Raw genomic sequence first — 16,607 nt, forward strand, 5'->3', positions numbered from 1 at the left:
TTGATATCTGAATATATATATATGTGATCAATCTTTCAAAATACATCGATTCCTGTGAAGCCATGTGGCTTGTAACACCATAAAAGGAATACGCGGCTTGCGTAACAAAGTGTGACGTCAGAGCAGTCACAAGACCGCGCTGTGATGCTGTTGCTCCACATACTGTTGTGTTGCGTCCCTGCTGGCGTCATGACAGCAGACGGCTGGCGGACACGGAACCTTTGGAGGGAGAGACGCCAGACTTCATCATAAATTCGCCTCGGTCGCGGCTCAACGCGAAGGTCAAAGGAAGGACTCTGTCTATGTTCGGCGTCGACGCTAAGCTAGCGGGACTGCGGGCTCGCCGGGTCTGAGGGTCGGAACCGGCGTGTGTAGGTGATGTTGTCCGTGCTGTCCTACGGTCGACTGGTAGCCAGAGCGGTCCTCGGCGGACTCTCTCAGACCGACAGCCGCGACTACAGCCTGGTGACGGCCAGCTGCGGCTTCGGGAAAGATTTCCGCAAAGGTTTCCCGAAGAAAGGAATGTGTTATGGAGACGACGCGTGCTTCATCGCCCGGCACAGATATGCGGATGTTTTGGGTGAGAAGCGCCTTTTTTTGTTTGCACTGGAACTACGAAAACAACGTGCTTGAGATCGACTGTGACGTCGATGGCTGGGTTTAAGATCAGAACAATGTGTTTAAAACACACCTGCGTGAACTGTTTTTATGCTACAACAATTACTGCAATTTCACTCAAATTCAATATACACATATGTGAAGCCAACAGAATGTTCACACATCAACCAAAATAACAAACACGTTTTCCTGTTATACATATAATGCCATATTTTCGTTTAGTCTTCTTAGAGTAGTACTTAGTAGTCCTTAATAATTCCTTAATAGTACTCAGCAGTTAAACATGTTGCATCCAGTGTGAACAATTCACGGTGTATCAAATAATTTAAAAAAAATCGATATATTCTGTCAAAAACAAAAAGCCTAACAATAACAACTGCACTTGTGTTTTCAAGCCCTACACACACTTCCTGGCTAAACGATCTCAAAACAATGGATATGTTTTAGTATATTATTCCAATTGTTTGTGGACAACGCATGAAAGTCCAATTGCAAAATATTTTAAACCCTATTAGATGGTTCTTTGTCTTATGCATCTTCTTGATCAAGTTTAAAGAAATATATATATTTTAAAGTGACCAGATAGAAAGAAAAAAATGAAATAAGAAACACTACCTGTGATTCATATGTATCATACTTTCACTCACAACTTTCTGTCTAATGTGGACTTTGATAGATCACAGAAAAACTATGCCTAAATCTTGTACTACTATGTAATAATGTTTCAAATTCTGACAATGGTTACTTGTAAATGATCCAGGTTAGCCAAGGTAATTTGTAAAAAAAAAGTATCTTATTACACATTGGATGCTATATTGCAGCTGCTTCTTTGTTCATGACCAATTTGCAACTGTATGCAGGTGTAGCAGATGGCGTTGGTGGTTGGAGGGACTATGGTGTGGACCCATCACAGTTCTCAAGCACACTGATGAAGACATGCGAGAGACTGGTAAAAGAAGGTCGATTTGTTCCCAGCAACCCCGTGGGAGTCCTTACCAGCGGCTATTATGAGCTGCTGCAGAACAAAGTGCCACTGCTGGGTGAGTGGGGAAAACTGCAAATTCAAATTCACTGATGAGCATCAAAGAAATCTGTGGTCTGGAGACAGCTGTTTGTTTTGGTCTAATGGAGATTTTTACATTGTGAGTCATAGCCACATCCCGACAAAAACTCCCGGGAATGTCCTAACCTGTTCCTCTTTGAAGCAACCCAACTTTGCTTCATTCCAGGACATGTAAAGCAAGCATGAACGTGTGGATCTGTGACATAATGTCTGATGTCTTTGTCCATGGATGTCAGTAGTTTTCCACTGTGTCGCAGAGGGACAACATAGTATTGTACTCTTCATCTGGACCAGTTGTGTGTGTGTGTGTGTGTGTGTGTGTGTGTGTGATTGCGAACTGGCTACACACGAGAGAGAAGTGAGTCACAGAGCGTGAGGGGTTTTCAAAGTTGATCACAGACTGCATATTTTTGGTTTACTAAATGAGTCACCAGCAGGGTGTGGCCTACAAACGTCTATTCTATTCCACCGTCTCATGTTTCCCACTAAACTTCAGTAAAAACATATGCCAGGCGTAGCAATTGTAAGTTTGCTGGTTTGACTAATGGGTTGAAGGATGTGTTTTTTGAATAACTAGTTTGGCCTATTTGACAAAGAATGAAATAATAGTTTGTAGATGTTAATTACTGGATTAACCTTTCTATGCATTTATCTTGCGTTTTCTTTATACATTAACAGGCAGTAGCACGGCCTGTATCGTGGTGCTGGACCGGCACAGTCACCAGCTGCACACGGCAAACCTCGGCGACTCTGGCTTCCTTGTAGTTCGAGAAGGGGAAGTTGTTCACCGCTCTGATGAGCAGCAGCACTACTTCAACACACCATTTCAGCTGTCCATAGCGCCCCCTGGGGCAGAGGGGGCTGTCCTCAATGACAGGTGAGGCAAAACGGTATCAAAAGTGAGCTGGAACTGTGAGCATTAGTGGAGGATCTTGCTGCGTCATAAGAGAAGGCAGAAGGCTGGATGGGACGCACTCATGACTGAGCCGCTCCCTGATGTTGTATTCAGAACTTTGAATACTTTGCATGCAGTAGAGTTCTGTCAATGTCCTGCTACAAGGAAAAAGACGCCAGCGTCCACGTGCTGAGGTGTCTGGTGGCTTTAGAATGCCTAGCTGAACAGAGTATACGTCAGTGAGGACAGAAATTGGAAGAAGGCCAAGCTCTCCCTCACACCCGGTCAAAGTCTGTGTGGGCTGCTGGCTGAGGGAAGTCTCTAACCAATCCTGCCTTAGCAGACTTATCCACCTTTACACTTGTGCCTGTCTGCCTGTCGGTGGGTAAATTAATCTTTTAATTGAATCTAGAGTATCCGATAATTTGCTTTAGGTACTGATGTAGTTTTAAATCTTCGTCTAGAGGGGAAACTCTTCATGTTATTTAATGCCTGATTTACCCTTTATTTAAATATGTTTTTGTGTCGGACAAATAAACTGAACAGTCTATGGTCAACACTCTGCACCAAGGTTGTTTCGGTCTTGCTTTTGCTTTGGTGCCTAAAACCCGACTGAATGAATCAAGTGGATTCTAGTCATGGTACATAACTTTACTTCTTGCGTGTCTCTTCTAGTGTTTCTGTTACACTATACAAATTAAATAATTGTCATAACAATGATGACACTTTTACTTTGGACAATAGATGTACCATGTTATTTATGTTGGTTTATCATAACCTACTTATTACATTAAATATTGCTTGTTTTTAAGGTGAATTCAGTTTACGGAGGATATTTTGTTGAACAGTTGGTCTTGGTTCAAACTTAAATCTTTTGCTAAGAGGGCAAGCTGCTCTGAACGGATTACTTTGGCAGAAAACGACTTGATTCTGTAAGTCTGCAGGCTGGAAAGTATCATTATACCTTCCAAGGAGCTGTGCACTCGGACATGAACCTGACACATCCTCGATTACTGCTTTTTCTGTGACATCCATGACTGTGGTGGATGGACAATTATTTAGAAGGTCTGTTCTTAAAATGGTTCAATAATGTATCTGTAAACAGAATCAAGGTAAATAACGAAACTGAATGCCATACAACTTGAAGCTAATCTTCTGTTTTCTATGTGTGCAGCCCTGATGCAGCTGACAGCTCCTCCTTTGACGTGCAGCTGGGTGACATCATCCTCACTGCCACTGATGGCCTGTTTGACAACATGCCTGATTATATGATATTGCAAGAGTTGAAGAAACTCAAGGTAATTACATTCACACACTCGGCAATGTGCAATGATCCAGTCTTTAATCCAGAGTGGAATGTTTTAGTCCTAAACATGGAATTAGGAAGCTCATTTTGAATGTGGTCCGTCTTGGTGAGAGTTGAACTACATATCTCAGAGCTAGAAAGAGGTTCAATGCAACATACCTCGCTAAGGATTCCAAATAAGAAGGCGAGTATTTAAATGGCTTTGTCTTTTTTCTTCAGAACTCAAACTATGAGAGCGTCCAGCAGACGGCACAGAGCATTGCAGAACAAGCTCATGACCTGGCATACGACCCAAACTACATGTCGCCTTTCGCACAGTTTGCCTGTGACAATGGACTCAATGTGAGAGGTGAGTAATCGTGAACACAAGATCGTAAGATTCTTGATTCTTGTAAGATGTAGATTTACTAATTTGACTTAATGATTCTGTTTAGGAGGAAAGCCAGACGACATAACTGTGCTGCTGTCTATCGTGGCAGAATACACGGACTAAAGCCGACCCGATGCACTGACAGAAGCAGTTGATGGACTGCATTCATTCCTGCTGGCCAGGATGATCCTGTCCTTCCCTCCTCAAGTCATCCTTGCCCAATAGTACTTTGAAGGTGACGATCTTCATACTATCTGGGCATACTGTGATTCAAATGGAGGATAATCAGTGCTGCGATGGACAGGAGGAAGAGACTGGTTATAGGGCTCTTTCTACAAGGCACATGTTGAGCTCCCACAGGTGCCAGAGCTGGCCTACAAGGGAAATGCACAGTGGCACCTTCAGTGCTGACAAACTGGGCTGCAATGTGCAAACAGAGCACATTGGACAAAGCTGCGGAAGAGTATATTTGTATGCAGAGTGAATGTGTTTAAAAACATGAAGTAGCTAACGTGTGAACATTGACTGTGGCTACAGTTACACATCATTGTTTTCACATATGTTCATGTAACCATGGACTCGTCTGGACAAATAAAACTGCAGACTTTGTCAATGCATAACATTGTCAGTTGTGCACATGTAGGAATGAAGCCATTATTGAATAATTTTCATTTACAATAGACTTCAATTGAGCAACAAAACACAAATAATACATTTCTGTTATGTGAGAACTTGATGACCATGTAGCCACAGTCAAGTCTGAGTAGAATAAAATCCTATAAGTGACGGCTGCCTCTATCTCTTTGGAGAGCAGCCTGCTTTCACAAACTGACTTCTGAAGCAGGATTTGATAATATGTGCAGTGTCAAGGAAGCCTCCTTCCCTTTAATGTGTGTGTGGGGGCTTGTGTGAATGTGTCTGTGAGCTGAAATGTATAATTAGTGCGCCTGAACACTCAAGATGTCTACATCCACAGGGCTAAATTTCTCTTTTTATTCTTAAACGCACAAGAGAAGCAAAGCATATTTGATAAAGCTCAAAATGGTGGGGTTTGGTCACATGACCATGTGTATTTTTGTATTGTAGGATTGTTCAAATCTCTAGTTTCAGCTGGTTAGATGTCAAAAAAGAAGAGTTGCACCTCTTGATGTTTTCATGACTCAAAAATGTTCTTTCATGCTTCAGCTTTACAGGTTCGTTTTTGGGATTACATTGCTTGGATTTTTCAAAATAAAACAATGATGTGCCTTGCATCAGGCAATATAGATATTGTCAAATCTAATCTGTTTACCCTTTAACTGTGGGCCACCTGGCGGTTCTAGTAAGAGTAATTCAAAACGCATCTTCCCCCAATGTCCTCCTGTCTTACAGCATCTTAAAGCAAAAGCATTTTCTTAAAGAAGTCAGCATTTTGTGATGCTCTCTGAAGCTGACAATTGTGTAAAGAAGCCATTCCAAAATATTAATCTGGCTGTGAAGGCTGCAGTTACAAATGTATTTTACAACACTGGGTGATCTGTGTCTGAAATAATACTGTGTCACCTGTATTTCTGTCAGCGTTGGCCCAGAAATTAGATTTTTATCATCAAGTTCAATCCAAGCAGCCTTAATATACGAAGCATTTCTTATTTCCGGATGATCTTTGCTCCTTTTCTTTGATCAGCCACACACTCGTTTAGAGTTTCCCCAAATAATCTGTTACACATGCGCACACAGCCACAGCTTTTGAAAATGTCCATCAGACCCATTGTATTTTTGGACAATATTTAAATAAAGATGATGCTATTTATAATCCTGATTCACTTGCTTCTGTATCTATACAATAGCCATAGTCATGAAATTATATGTGGGAAGACATTAGACCTCATTGTTTACTTTAAATGTGTAGTTAGTTTTCATACATGTGGCTTTTTATTAGAGAAAATACCATCTCTAGTAACTAAAACAGTCTCGCACTTAAACCTGAAATGGGTGAGACTTCCTCATTTGTGACATTTTAACTGATCATTTAATGAGAACATTTTCAAACAATACATGTTAAATAACATCTTTAAATTTGACTAATGTATAAATAATTCAATCATTTGTGTTGTTCTTAATACCTTTTAAGTATTCGAAAGATCTCTAAGAGCAGACGGGTCAATGTCTGAACTCTCATAATGTGGGCCTACTTTGAGATGTGTGAAGTTGACTTCCGGCTCAGTCTTCTTCCACATCCTCTGTGTCGCTGTAACATGCCAGAACAGGCAGTGTGGCTTCCTGCTCTGAGGACAAGGCCCTGAACAGCAGTGAGCAGATCTACATGAAAGATTAAGCAGGAAACTTTTCAACAAAGCTGAAATAATGCCTTTGGTGCATATTTACTGTAAATTTGATCATGAGTTGGTTACCATGGATGAGACTGGAGTGTCCGGGGCAAACATCTCGACCGTGGTATGAGCCAACTGTGGGCTGTTTATGGGGCTTCCCTGACTGGAAAATACTATATCTGGAATTCCACAGGCTTCATCAGATACTTTCCCAAAGTCCTCATCAGTTTTAGCACACCTGAAAAAATAGAAGCTGACTAACATTGCTTCCTAAAAGAAACACTATTTATCTATGTAATTAAAATAAGAGGGAAAGAAAAGTTGCTACCAGAATATTTTGTAGGTAGGTTAAGGAACCAAGTCAATTTGTGATTAACTTTTTTATGATGGATATTCTTAATCACATTCTTAATCACAAATCCATGTAAGAGAGTCAGATAACAAATCAGATTATTATTTGACTCTCCATTCTGCCTCGAGTCAAAGAAACAAAGTCTTGACAGACTTCTTGGACTTTAACCTCATTCACATGTGATACAACTTGGACTTCAGCATTTTCTAATGATAACATTTCATGCTTATTGCTAAAACATGCTAAAAACATTAAATTATATATAATTTCCTTTTTTTTGCCATTAAACAATGTATTTATTCCAAGACTTCTGATTCAAAGCCACAAATCTATGGTCTTGGGCTTTTAATATTTTTCAATGTATGCCTTAATTTTAATACAAAGGGACACATTTGTTGTTTTAAATATAACATGCTGCTTTGCATTGGTCAATAAACCCATCACAATCTGTCAAGTCTTTGAAATCCCAATTTGGACCTGTACTATAGATTTAAATTAACCACACTGACAGTTTCAGGACCGTGGACGTGCTTGTATTTAAAGTATGGAGCAATAATTAACCATGGCAGATATTTCAATAACTTGTTTATTTCCTTACAATTACCATCTTTAGATTATAATCTTGATGAAATTAAAATTATACAGACTAAATAAAGTAGAACTTTCTCTGGATTTAACTTCGGATTTACAACAAAATTGAGATACGTAGAAGTATTTATAAATCATAATTTTTGTTGGGAATTAACTCTTGAAGCCGCTTTCAGAATTACTTGAAAGTGTTCGCTTCAGAAGTGGGGTAAAGGACATTCTACTTTTTTAATTAGATATTAAAAATGAGTCAGGCAGAGTGAAGCTGAGTATATAAATGACTCAAATGTTGGACTTCTTCTATTCAATGGGCCAATTCAGCTCAGACACAGACATGCTGTAACACTATGCCTGCTTTGAAAGTCAAAAGCATCCGTTGAGGGCAAACTACCTTGACTGAGAGCCAAGCGTGAGGATTAAGTTGAGTCCTGAGGTAAGATTCAATTGTATTCTGTACCCTATAATAGACACTTTAGTGTCACATCACAAACAGGAGAGGTGCAGAACAAAGTTTTGTATTAAGAGGACTTTTTTTTTCTGACCTCAGAGAGGTTTGCGGTGGGGTCACTGGAGGAGAAGACGGACTGTTGTTTTCCATTGTTGCCAGAACTAAAGAAGCCTCCATGACTTCATCGTCTACAGTGAAGCACACTGGACTGAAAACAAACAACGTAAGTCACTGGCGACATGAAATTTAAACGTAGTATGATCAACAGTTTTGGATACTGTAACGATCTGTTGGCACCATAGTCATCTAGTTAAACTGTGTAAAAACAGTAATAAGGCTTAAGTGAAATATTAATAACACATGAGTCACACAAGACACTTACTTTCCTGCAGCACTAAACTGGACCAACACCGGCAAGCAGTGCAGCTCAGCAAATGAAAGGAAACCCTGGAGGAACACACGGCCGTGACACCTCTGTGGTTAGACAATTGAATCAAGAGTTTCCGGACTTAAAGCTTTATTGTAGTTTACAAGAATCAGATTAAGTGTCCAGAAGGATGAAACACAAACAAAGGATGTATCGGCTAATGCGGTGCCACACAGCAGGGTGCCTCTAACCCATTATAAAATGTTGGCGGTAATTCAGGTCAAGACTCACTTCCTTGACTAAGAAGACATGTTTCCCTTGAACATCGTTAAGTAGAAATGTAAGTTAATGCATAGTCATTAAGAAATGACAACATTGAACACACTTTTTTAGCTGCTCTACATGACTGATTTATATGGAAGCTTCAAGTCAATTGATTAAAATCACACCTCTTCTATCTGGCCTACAACTTGAAAGGTATCCCATTAATATGTATTATTGTTATTGTTGTTGTTGTTATCATACATTGATGTAGAAAATAAAGAAAAAAACAGAGTCCCACTAGGGTTCTTATCTCCACAGAGGAATGTTCATCCCAGGTAGGATTGACTCATTCCTTTTAAAAACAGATTATTATTGAAGAGGCACATATTGCCACTGCCTGTTCTGGCAAGTTTATATACTGTCATTTGAGATATTTTTTAATCATATTAACAAATACTAGATGGTGTTTTAAATTAACAAATTATTCCAAAAACCTTTTTTCCCAATATGGGTGGTCACTATAACTTTAAAACATGATATGTGGCTATTTAAAGTGACACAGCAGCCTCTTAAATCTCACTTGAACACACGCACATAACATTTTCATGTGACCAGATGGAGGCCACCTCCAAAAATATCCTCCTTACCCTCAGCTCTTTCAGGCAGAACGTTATGTCTGAGTCGCCTCCAGACTGAAAGTAGTCAAACTCGTCTGGGTGTAAGGACATATCAGTGTACATTGTCTTCATGTGACCTGGGAGAGGAGCAAATCCAAGTCATTAGTTTCATGTGTGTACTTTTGTTATTGACACAAGCATGAGAACAAAGTGACTGTGCAACATCAAGCAGGAGTAAACTATTATCTTTATTCAATGTCAGGCAGTTTTTTAAACAGCCTCACCACTTCCAACTTCCTGGTAGTTTTTAAGACTGACTCTTGCTGATGTCAAGGACAGTGTTATCTCCTCCTGAGATGCCGGAAAATGCATCACCATGTCAGCCAGAAGCCTGTGGAAATGTGGAGGCAGCGTAAACATCGATTAAAACATACTATACTTTTCATACATGCATTAGGGTCTGGTAATAATAGGGAAGGATAACAACATTTTAAGTGGGGGTTGGTTGCAAAAGCATAGAAAGGATTTGGATGAAGTGGATCATACACATTTCACAAGGCTTCTCATTTTGTATTATTGATGAGTAAATTCATTTATTTGATTTGAAATTAATTTAAATGTGGACATTTGATTCCTTTTTAAATCAATTACTGCGTACGTTAAGTAGGAGATTACTGAGAAGGAAAGGAGGAGTGATCGAAATGAAGGAAAGAGTACTTTATTTTTGCTTAAAAACAAGATGGATGGGATATGGTCAAACATTGTTTGCTTTTGAGTTAAAAGATACTTCTTCTAGTTATTTAGAAAAAATATGTACTTCATTCAGAAGAAATCTACAGAGGGCACACATTTATGTTTATATTTAAGTATATTCACGTGATTAAAATATACAACATATTATTATTTGGGTTCTTTTATAAAAACCCATCTACTATTAGTTGTTTTATTTTCAGTTTAGCACTTTTGTGTCCCTGATTAAATGCTATTAACTAGGTATGCTCAGTCACAGGACTGCATTTCTGAGATCAAGCCACACTTGTGAATTAATTAAAAATGATTGTTCAACCTGGCAGGAGCCTTGAGAACATTTGAGCAGAGATGTGATGCAAACACAGCCTGCAAAGCTTCACTCTCCTGGTAGCACAAGTTGTGAGTCTTGAGGATTCCTGCGTAGGAGATGAGAATGAATGTACACTGCCATCTAGTGTTCACTTTATGTACATTACAATATTGTTTGCAAGGGGCGAGAGATACTGACAATGTTGTTATTATCATTGTAAACAATAATATCATTGAAGGAGCAAGATTTTTTCCTACCATGTCTGCAATAGAACTGGATCATTACTCGGTCGATGGAAGGTCTCATAGTAATCTGACATCTCTTCACATTGCGCTCAAGGGAAGTCAAACATCGAAAAAGTGGCAATAAAGACTTATGGGAATGAGAAATACAACATAGTGAGCAACTTTAACATAATGTTAAACAAATGTTTTACCTTCATAAGGAGTTTGCATCTAATATTTACTCTGTCCTTCTCTAAACCTGGAGAGTATTGCTTGAAGAATAGCTTTGAGAAGAGGAAGCAGCCATACGCTGAGTGAGAGGAGTTGACCGACCTCAGCGCCAACTTCAAAGTATGAACACAAGGTCACTGATTCTTTTCTTCATGATATTGACTCAAATAAAACACTGAAACATTGGGAAATATTCTAATGTAAAAAATAATGGTAAAATACTGTGAAATTGATTGGATTTGTGTTGATTTAAAAATAAATTTTTGGGTTTAACACATTCTTTCACAGTTATTTTATACTCACTCCTTTGACTGATGGGTCCAACCAAAGCTCATCACTGACACGTGATATGGCAATGATGGCTTTTCCAAATGCTGGAAGATGACAGAAAATATACATATTCAAATACAAAATAATCTGCTGTGAAGTTTTAAACCAGGGTTCACCCATGTATTACACGAAGGAAGAAGGCCTTTAGTCTGTTGAAAAAATCTTATATTATTTGTTTTGTGTTTCCTTGCGTGTTGCCCCATTGGCCTTTATTGAAGAATGAATAATTCGATTATTGTGATAGAGGAACATAATTTGGCCTTAATAATAATAAATTCTTTCAGAAGTGTTACAAACCACAGAAAGGTTAGTGCCCCCTTCTTTATTGAGTAAAACAGCTAAACAGAGAATGTATTATTGAACATGTATTTGTGAAATTTAAAATAGTTTATAGCAGATTCACATGAGATTAACAAGCGGTTAAAATTGAAAAAATAAAATGAAATTTGGAAGACAAACTTGATAATCCCTCAATAAGATGTCAATCAGATGTTAGCTATATTTCAGGTGTGCTAAAGCTATATTAGCTATTAGCTTGATCGAAAACCTCCAACTAACTTAATTTAAGTGGTATATATACACGTTTTAATAAAATGTACTCCAAGTCAATTAAAAGATAAAGTAACATATACAGAAATCGCTAGAGTAAGAAAGTGTACCTTTTACACAGATTCCTTCCAGAACACAGTGCATTGTTACATATGCTATTAGCACTCAGAGAAGCTAGTTGCTAATGACGCCACCATCAAACGCTGATTTGAATATACAGACATACCCAATACCCAGAAGAAAAAAAAAGAAAAAAAGTTTCATTTACTCAAAGGGTATTACTTAAGAGAGAATACTAATACTAATAGATAACTGTATTTTATTATACATGACTCATAAAACAATTGCTTTCTTAGTTGTAATTATGTTTTTATTGAATTAATACATATGATGAGTAACAGTTAATGTTTCTTTTAGTACATAATCTTTGGGGTTTTAGTAAAAGGGCAGTTGTAAAAAACACTGACAAAGTGCTATGTTTATTGAGCATCATGTCCAATATACATTGCATCGACACAAAATGAAAAATAAAGAAAAAACAGCAAAACAATGGCGTTGAAAGTGGATTGGACACATCATTTTCAGAGCATATTGCTTCGTGACATTGAGAAAACGCACTGAATCTGTGCAAATACAGTGAACACCGGTCAGAGGAGCTCATGGTGGGATAGTGAGGGTTGACTTTAAATTAAGAAGGTAATGTTGACAGCAGATGTGTTGGACGTTCAGTGTTCACTTCATTCAGCTACAGTGTACAGAAATGGTTTCCTACGACACCCCCAGCTGGCATTTGCACATTGTCATGGTTGACTTTGGAGAAATGCAAATAGAACAGTTTCAACATGAACATTTGTTTTATAAACATGGCTAGATTGTGACCATCCTAATGAAAAAACAAAATAGTTTAAATAAATAGTTCTTTAAGAAATGCGAGTGATTGAATTTAAGTGAACATGTTACCAACATGTACACCAGTTAATAAACAAGTGCAGAAATACAGAATATCTCTCAAGTGAATGTGGCTAATGCACAGCAAAGAAAATCCAAACATGCCATCACCTAGCTACTCAGACAAGCCCACCAAAGTCCCCACATGAACTAAAAACCCCAATAACCTCCTCCAAACAGTTCATTTTAATTTGAGGTAAGTTCAAATCCCACCTAGACAGCGCACAAAAACAGGAAAATCACAGCTTAGCCAACTTCACAGGTGTTTTTGGTTGTCCTCCTTTATAAATACCGGGGTTTAATGGGTCAAACCTATTCTAATGAAACAAGAAGAGGTAAAATTATGAGCATGACGGAGCGATCCAGACCACTACAGTTAGCTACACATGACCAAGTTTGTTTAAACCACCACTCTCAAAGCACTTCAGAAGCCATTCCATTTACATCCACAGCTTGCAGTGACAGATAAAAGCTGGAGGGGATCATGCAGCTTTGAGAGTCCTGGTTCTGCAAGTATTCCTATACTACACAAAAGAAATTGTGTAATGATTTTCCGAAGGACAAATGGGATCCTGTAACTACCAATGACAAGATGTGAGGACAAACAAAAGGCCACAGTGATTTAAACAGGTTAAAAATAGTCACAACTACTGACGAAAATCCATTTGTCCAACACTGACATTGACGTGGGACTTAGCATTGAGTAGTGGAGTGATGACCTAAAAGTAACGGGCGTTTGTTTGTTATACACAATCTTGACCACGAAGTTGCATAAGAAACCTGGTAGAAAGTAGAAACTGTTCAGCAGCAGATTAAAAAAAGCAAGTTAATTTACAGTAGTGACATATCTTACATCATTTTCTTTTTTCAAAATAAATAAGATTAAATATACAATTCCAGGCAGGAAACAGGAGAATTTTGCTGGTAGGGACTTCAGATTGGTTCTTCTTGCAGGAAAAAAAGACAATTGTTCACAGAAAAGTGGTTGAAGCCAACCAATTCCTTTGACTGGCAAAACAAGGGGTGCAATAGCCTTTTGCTTAAAATTTCCTTTCCTTCAACTGTGGGGTAGGAAGAGAGTAGGAGAAGAATTAAGAAAAGATGACCTTCAAATATTTAGATCTTGTTTGCTTACCCTGGAATCAACCATTCACTCCTAATCAAAAGCCATCTCTTGACTTTTTCTTACACAGCGGGCCACTTTCCTCTTGAATTCACCATTTGGGTCCTCCCGCCACTCTTTCTGCAGAAGCAACTTTAAGTTAGTTTTCTTCACCTCGACAATAAAAGACATGTGATCACGGAGCGTACCGCAGCATCCACATTAGCTGGTGAGTCACTGTTGGGGTCTGCTAACATGGAGATAACACTAATCATGATTGTCTCTACAGTGTGGATTGGTAGCCAGCGCTCCTCTGGTTTTTCGTACCCAAACTTGTCCTCACCCGGCTCATGGAGAATTGAGATACACACAGCTCCATGTTTGGCAACTGCGAAGAAGCAAAATAAAGCACAGAATTTGTTACAATTTATATTATGAGAATATTTCAACGTAATGTTGAAGGTGAATTAAGCTGTGCATGACAACTTCATAAAAATGAATATCACATTTCTGCTGGTCTAGCTTATTAATCAGACTGACATATAACATTTAGACTTTTATGTAATAATAACACATTACAAAAACATTCTTGGATTCAATACAAACTTTAAATAAATGAAAAACAATAATACCATATCAGTAGAAAGAACATAAAATAAACATTTAACAAAAATGTCAAATAGGTGTTTATTTAACTTCCTATTTGAAATTTAAAAACAAGAATTATGAGGTTAATTCTTGGGATAATCATGTAAAATACATCCAACTCTTATTATACGCCAAACAATAAAAGAAAAATGACCACACTGCATATATGTTAAATATAAGGAAGATAATATATGTACACTATTTTCTGTGTCAAGAACATTATTGTAAAACAGATATTTTAGATTTAATTTTTTTTAAAAACACCAACATCTTCATGGTGGCAAGAAACACCTTAAGGGGGCTGAAATAGTGTACGTTCTTACCATTTGGATGCCAGATTTCGGTGATGAATTTCATCTTCGGAGGTCGTAGTGGATAATCATTAGGAAAGGTAAGGTAAGCTTTAAAAAACCCTCCTTCACTGCAAGGTGAGAAAAATAGTAAACATGGGTAATTACAACCCCTCCAGTCAAAGATAAAGGCTTGTATGTCATTAGAAAAAGAATTGAGGAACTTACAAAAGAGTATCTTGAGGACCAATGATCACTACTTCCCATCTATATATGTCATCATCATCTATTAGACCAGCTGAAAAGCCCTCGACAGGGTTTTTGTTGAGCTCTGAAAGAAAAGATAACTGCTCTATAACTGGACACAGGACAAACAAAACAATATTATATATACACAGTAGATGTGTAGTTTGGTAAAAAGAAAAACAGAAGAAAGGAGGATAATAAGGTAAAGAACACATGCACATAAAATTGCTGATTATTATATCAACAAAAGGACACATCCTGAAAAGACTTTCATCGTCATTCCAGGGCAACAAAATTTACGAGTAAAAACTGTAACCTATCGATGGCCTTTGACCCTTTCAGGCTGCAGCTTTCACAACTGAAGCGTGAGCTAAGCAATTATTTAATGGCTGTGACAAAATGATCAAAACAAACCCATTCCCACCACAATCCCTTTCAATATTATGCTTAAATTGCTCTTGATATTCTGCGTTTCCATACCCTAAATTATTTTATAGGATTAGAATATAAAGATCACCTAAAGCTCTTTGACCTTAAGTGTAAATCGTGTACTTAATAAGGGTTGTTTTTCTGTCGGCACCCATCAAAGAAAGAAACAGCAATCCATTACTACATAGCGACAAAGCAATTACAGTGTTATGACTGCATTTCCCAAACGCTATTGTAGCTCAATTGTCCCCCACAAACAGTAGTAAGAATAAGCTCGCTGTAATTTCACAACTTTAGATAAATCTTGAACAAGCTAATATATTACTTACTTACACTATTTCCAAAACAGTTGTCTTTTTTGTTTACCAAGTACAATAATATTTACTTGATATATTAAATATTACAAGTCAAACATGCCAATCACTCACATATGAATCTATTTAGTGAAAAATGACAGCCAGTGGCTGCTTTAACAACATTCAATATAGATATATGTGGTTCAATATGTGCATTTACAATGTCCACCTGGTGTATATATATAACAAAGAAACTTGTTTATGTCTTATAAAACTTTCTCAATCAAAGTTTGAAGGTCGGTTGTGCCACAACAAATTAAGTAACCATTAGAACATCGCAAAGTAGCGAAATTAAAATATATTTTGTAGGGACAGAAAACCATTGACTCGTTCTTTCAAACTACAGAAGGAGGAAAACAATGTCAATTACTTTGGTGAAGACAACAGATCAAAACCTTTTCATTGATCTGATTTAGGGTACGACTGTATTTATAAACACCCGAACGAAGTGCAATACAAGTATAAATATATTTGTTCGTTTAATAGTGACAGCCTAAGCGTGTTGCAAAGATACATTTTAGTTTTAGCAAACATATAGCAGCTCTGATTATTCCTTTGTTCCGTCCGTCAGTGCAACTCGCTAGCTTGTTAGCGTCTTTAGCATCGTTCTATCTTTAACCTGTGCTTGTTTTTAAACCGTTTGCGGTGCAGGAGGTTTTAAGAAAACATGTCAAATCTTCCTCGGGCAGTTGTCAATACAGGAACACACCAAACTGTATCTGTCATTCACTTGTATGGCTTCCCTCGCTTGACGTTTAACACAGCTAAGCTAGAAAGCGAGCTAGCTCGCAGCTAGTTAGCGTCAATAACGATTTGTTTACGAGTGTGTTTTCTCATTACCTGCCAATTGTTTTCGAAGAAGTAATGCTGATTGTTCGGTCATGGTACGTGGGCGTGAATGGAAGTGAATCCAAGTGGACGAATACACCCTGTAAGACAGAGCAACCACAGTAATGGAGTTTAGATTTTGGTGCTTCTGTTTTGACACCAGCTTCAG

General features: G+C 38.0%; 3 protein-coding genes across 3 annotated transcripts; 1 reads left to right on the forward strand and 2 right to left on the reverse strand.

Moving 5' to 3' along the window:
* The first annotated feature begins 151 nt into the window (after positions 1 to 151).
* Positions 152 to 6,044, forward strand: pptc7a (protein phosphatase targeting COQ7 a). Its single transcript, XM_087796481.1, has 6 exons — positions 152 to 580; positions 1,479 to 1,658; positions 2,360 to 2,558; positions 3,751 to 3,874; positions 4,102 to 4,231; positions 4,317 to 6,044. The coding sequence occupies exons 1-6, from the start codon at positions 379 to 381 to the stop codon at positions 4,373 to 4,375; spliced, it is 894 nt and encodes a 297-aa protein (XP_087652607.1). The 5' UTR covers positions 152 to 378; the 3' UTR covers positions 4,376 to 6,044.
* A 330-nt stretch (positions 6,045 to 6,374) lies between these two features.
* On the reverse strand, positions 6,375 to 11,765 carry rad9b (RAD9 checkpoint clamp component B). The gene is made up of 11 exons (XM_087796493.1): positions 11,702 to 11,765; positions 11,016 to 11,086; positions 10,694 to 10,825; positions 10,515 to 10,629; positions 10,264 to 10,363; positions 9,482 to 9,588; positions 9,228 to 9,334; positions 8,332 to 8,396; positions 8,044 to 8,157; positions 6,643 to 6,799; positions 6,375 to 6,550 (listed from the first exon to the last, which is right to left on the reverse strand). Exons 1-11 carry the CDS (start codon positions 11,733 to 11,735, stop codon positions 6,452 to 6,454), a joined length of 1,101 nt encoding a protein of 366 aa, XP_087652619.1. The 5' UTR covers positions 11,736 to 11,765; the 3' UTR covers positions 6,375 to 6,451.
* A 203-nt stretch (positions 11,766 to 11,968) lies between these two features.
* Positions 11,969 to 16,607, reverse strand: LOC148088310 (ubiquitin-conjugating enzyme E2 G1-like). The gene is made up of 6 exons (XM_087796505.1): positions 16,451 to 16,607; positions 14,808 to 14,910; positions 14,613 to 14,710; positions 13,851 to 14,029; positions 13,675 to 13,782; positions 11,969 to 13,600 (listed from the first exon to the last, which is right to left on the reverse strand). Exons 1-5 carry the CDS (start codon positions 16,491 to 16,493, stop codon positions 13,696 to 13,698), a joined length of 510 nt encoding a protein of 169 aa, XP_087652631.1. The 5' UTR covers positions 16,494 to 16,607; the 3' UTR covers positions 11,969 to 13,600; positions 13,675 to 13,695.

Source organism: Callionymus lyra, chromosome 1 (assembly GCF_982586985.1).
Source record: "Callionymus lyra chromosome 1, fCalLyr1.hap1.1, whole genome shotgun sequence".
Classification (NCBI taxonomy): domain Eukaryota; kingdom Metazoa; phylum Chordata; class Actinopteri; order Syngnathiformes; family Callionymidae; genus Callionymus; species Callionymus lyra.

Coding starts and splice junctions, on each gene's coding strand:
- rad9b (XM_087796493.1), bottom strand. CDS start 11,735: ATGCACTGTGTTCTGGAAGGAATCTGTGTAAAAG. Junction 10,826..11,015: donor TGGACCCATCAGTCAAAGGA/GTGAGTATAAAA, acceptor CATACTTTGAAG/TTGGCGCTGAGGTCGGTCAA. Junction 10,630..10,693: donor GATGCAAACTCCTTATGAAG/GTAAAACATTTG, acceptor CATTCCCATAAG/TCTTTATTGCCACTTTTTCG.
- LOC148088310 (XM_087796505.1), bottom strand. CDS start 16,493: ATGACCGAACAATCAGCATTACTTCTTCGAAAACAATTGGCAG. Junction 14,911..16,450: donor TCTTCGAAAACAATTGGCAG/GTAATGAGAAAA, acceptor CTTTTCTTTCAG/AGCTCAACAAAAACCCTGTC. Junction 13,783..13,850: donor CAGCTAATGTGGATGCTGCG/GTACGCTCCGTG, acceptor TTGCTTCTGCAG/AAAGAGTGGCGGGAGGACCC.
- pptc7a (XM_087796481.1), top strand. CDS start 379: ATGTTGTCCGTGCTGTCCTACGGTCGACTGGTAGCCAGAGCGGTCCTC. Junction 581..1,478: donor CAGATATGCGGATGTTTTGG/GTGAGAAGCGCC, acceptor AACTGTATGCAG/GTGTAGCAGATGGCGTTGGT. Junction 3,875..4,101: donor AAGAGTTGAAGAAACTCAAG/GTAATTACATTC, acceptor TTTTTTCTTCAG/AACTCAAACTATGAGAGCGT.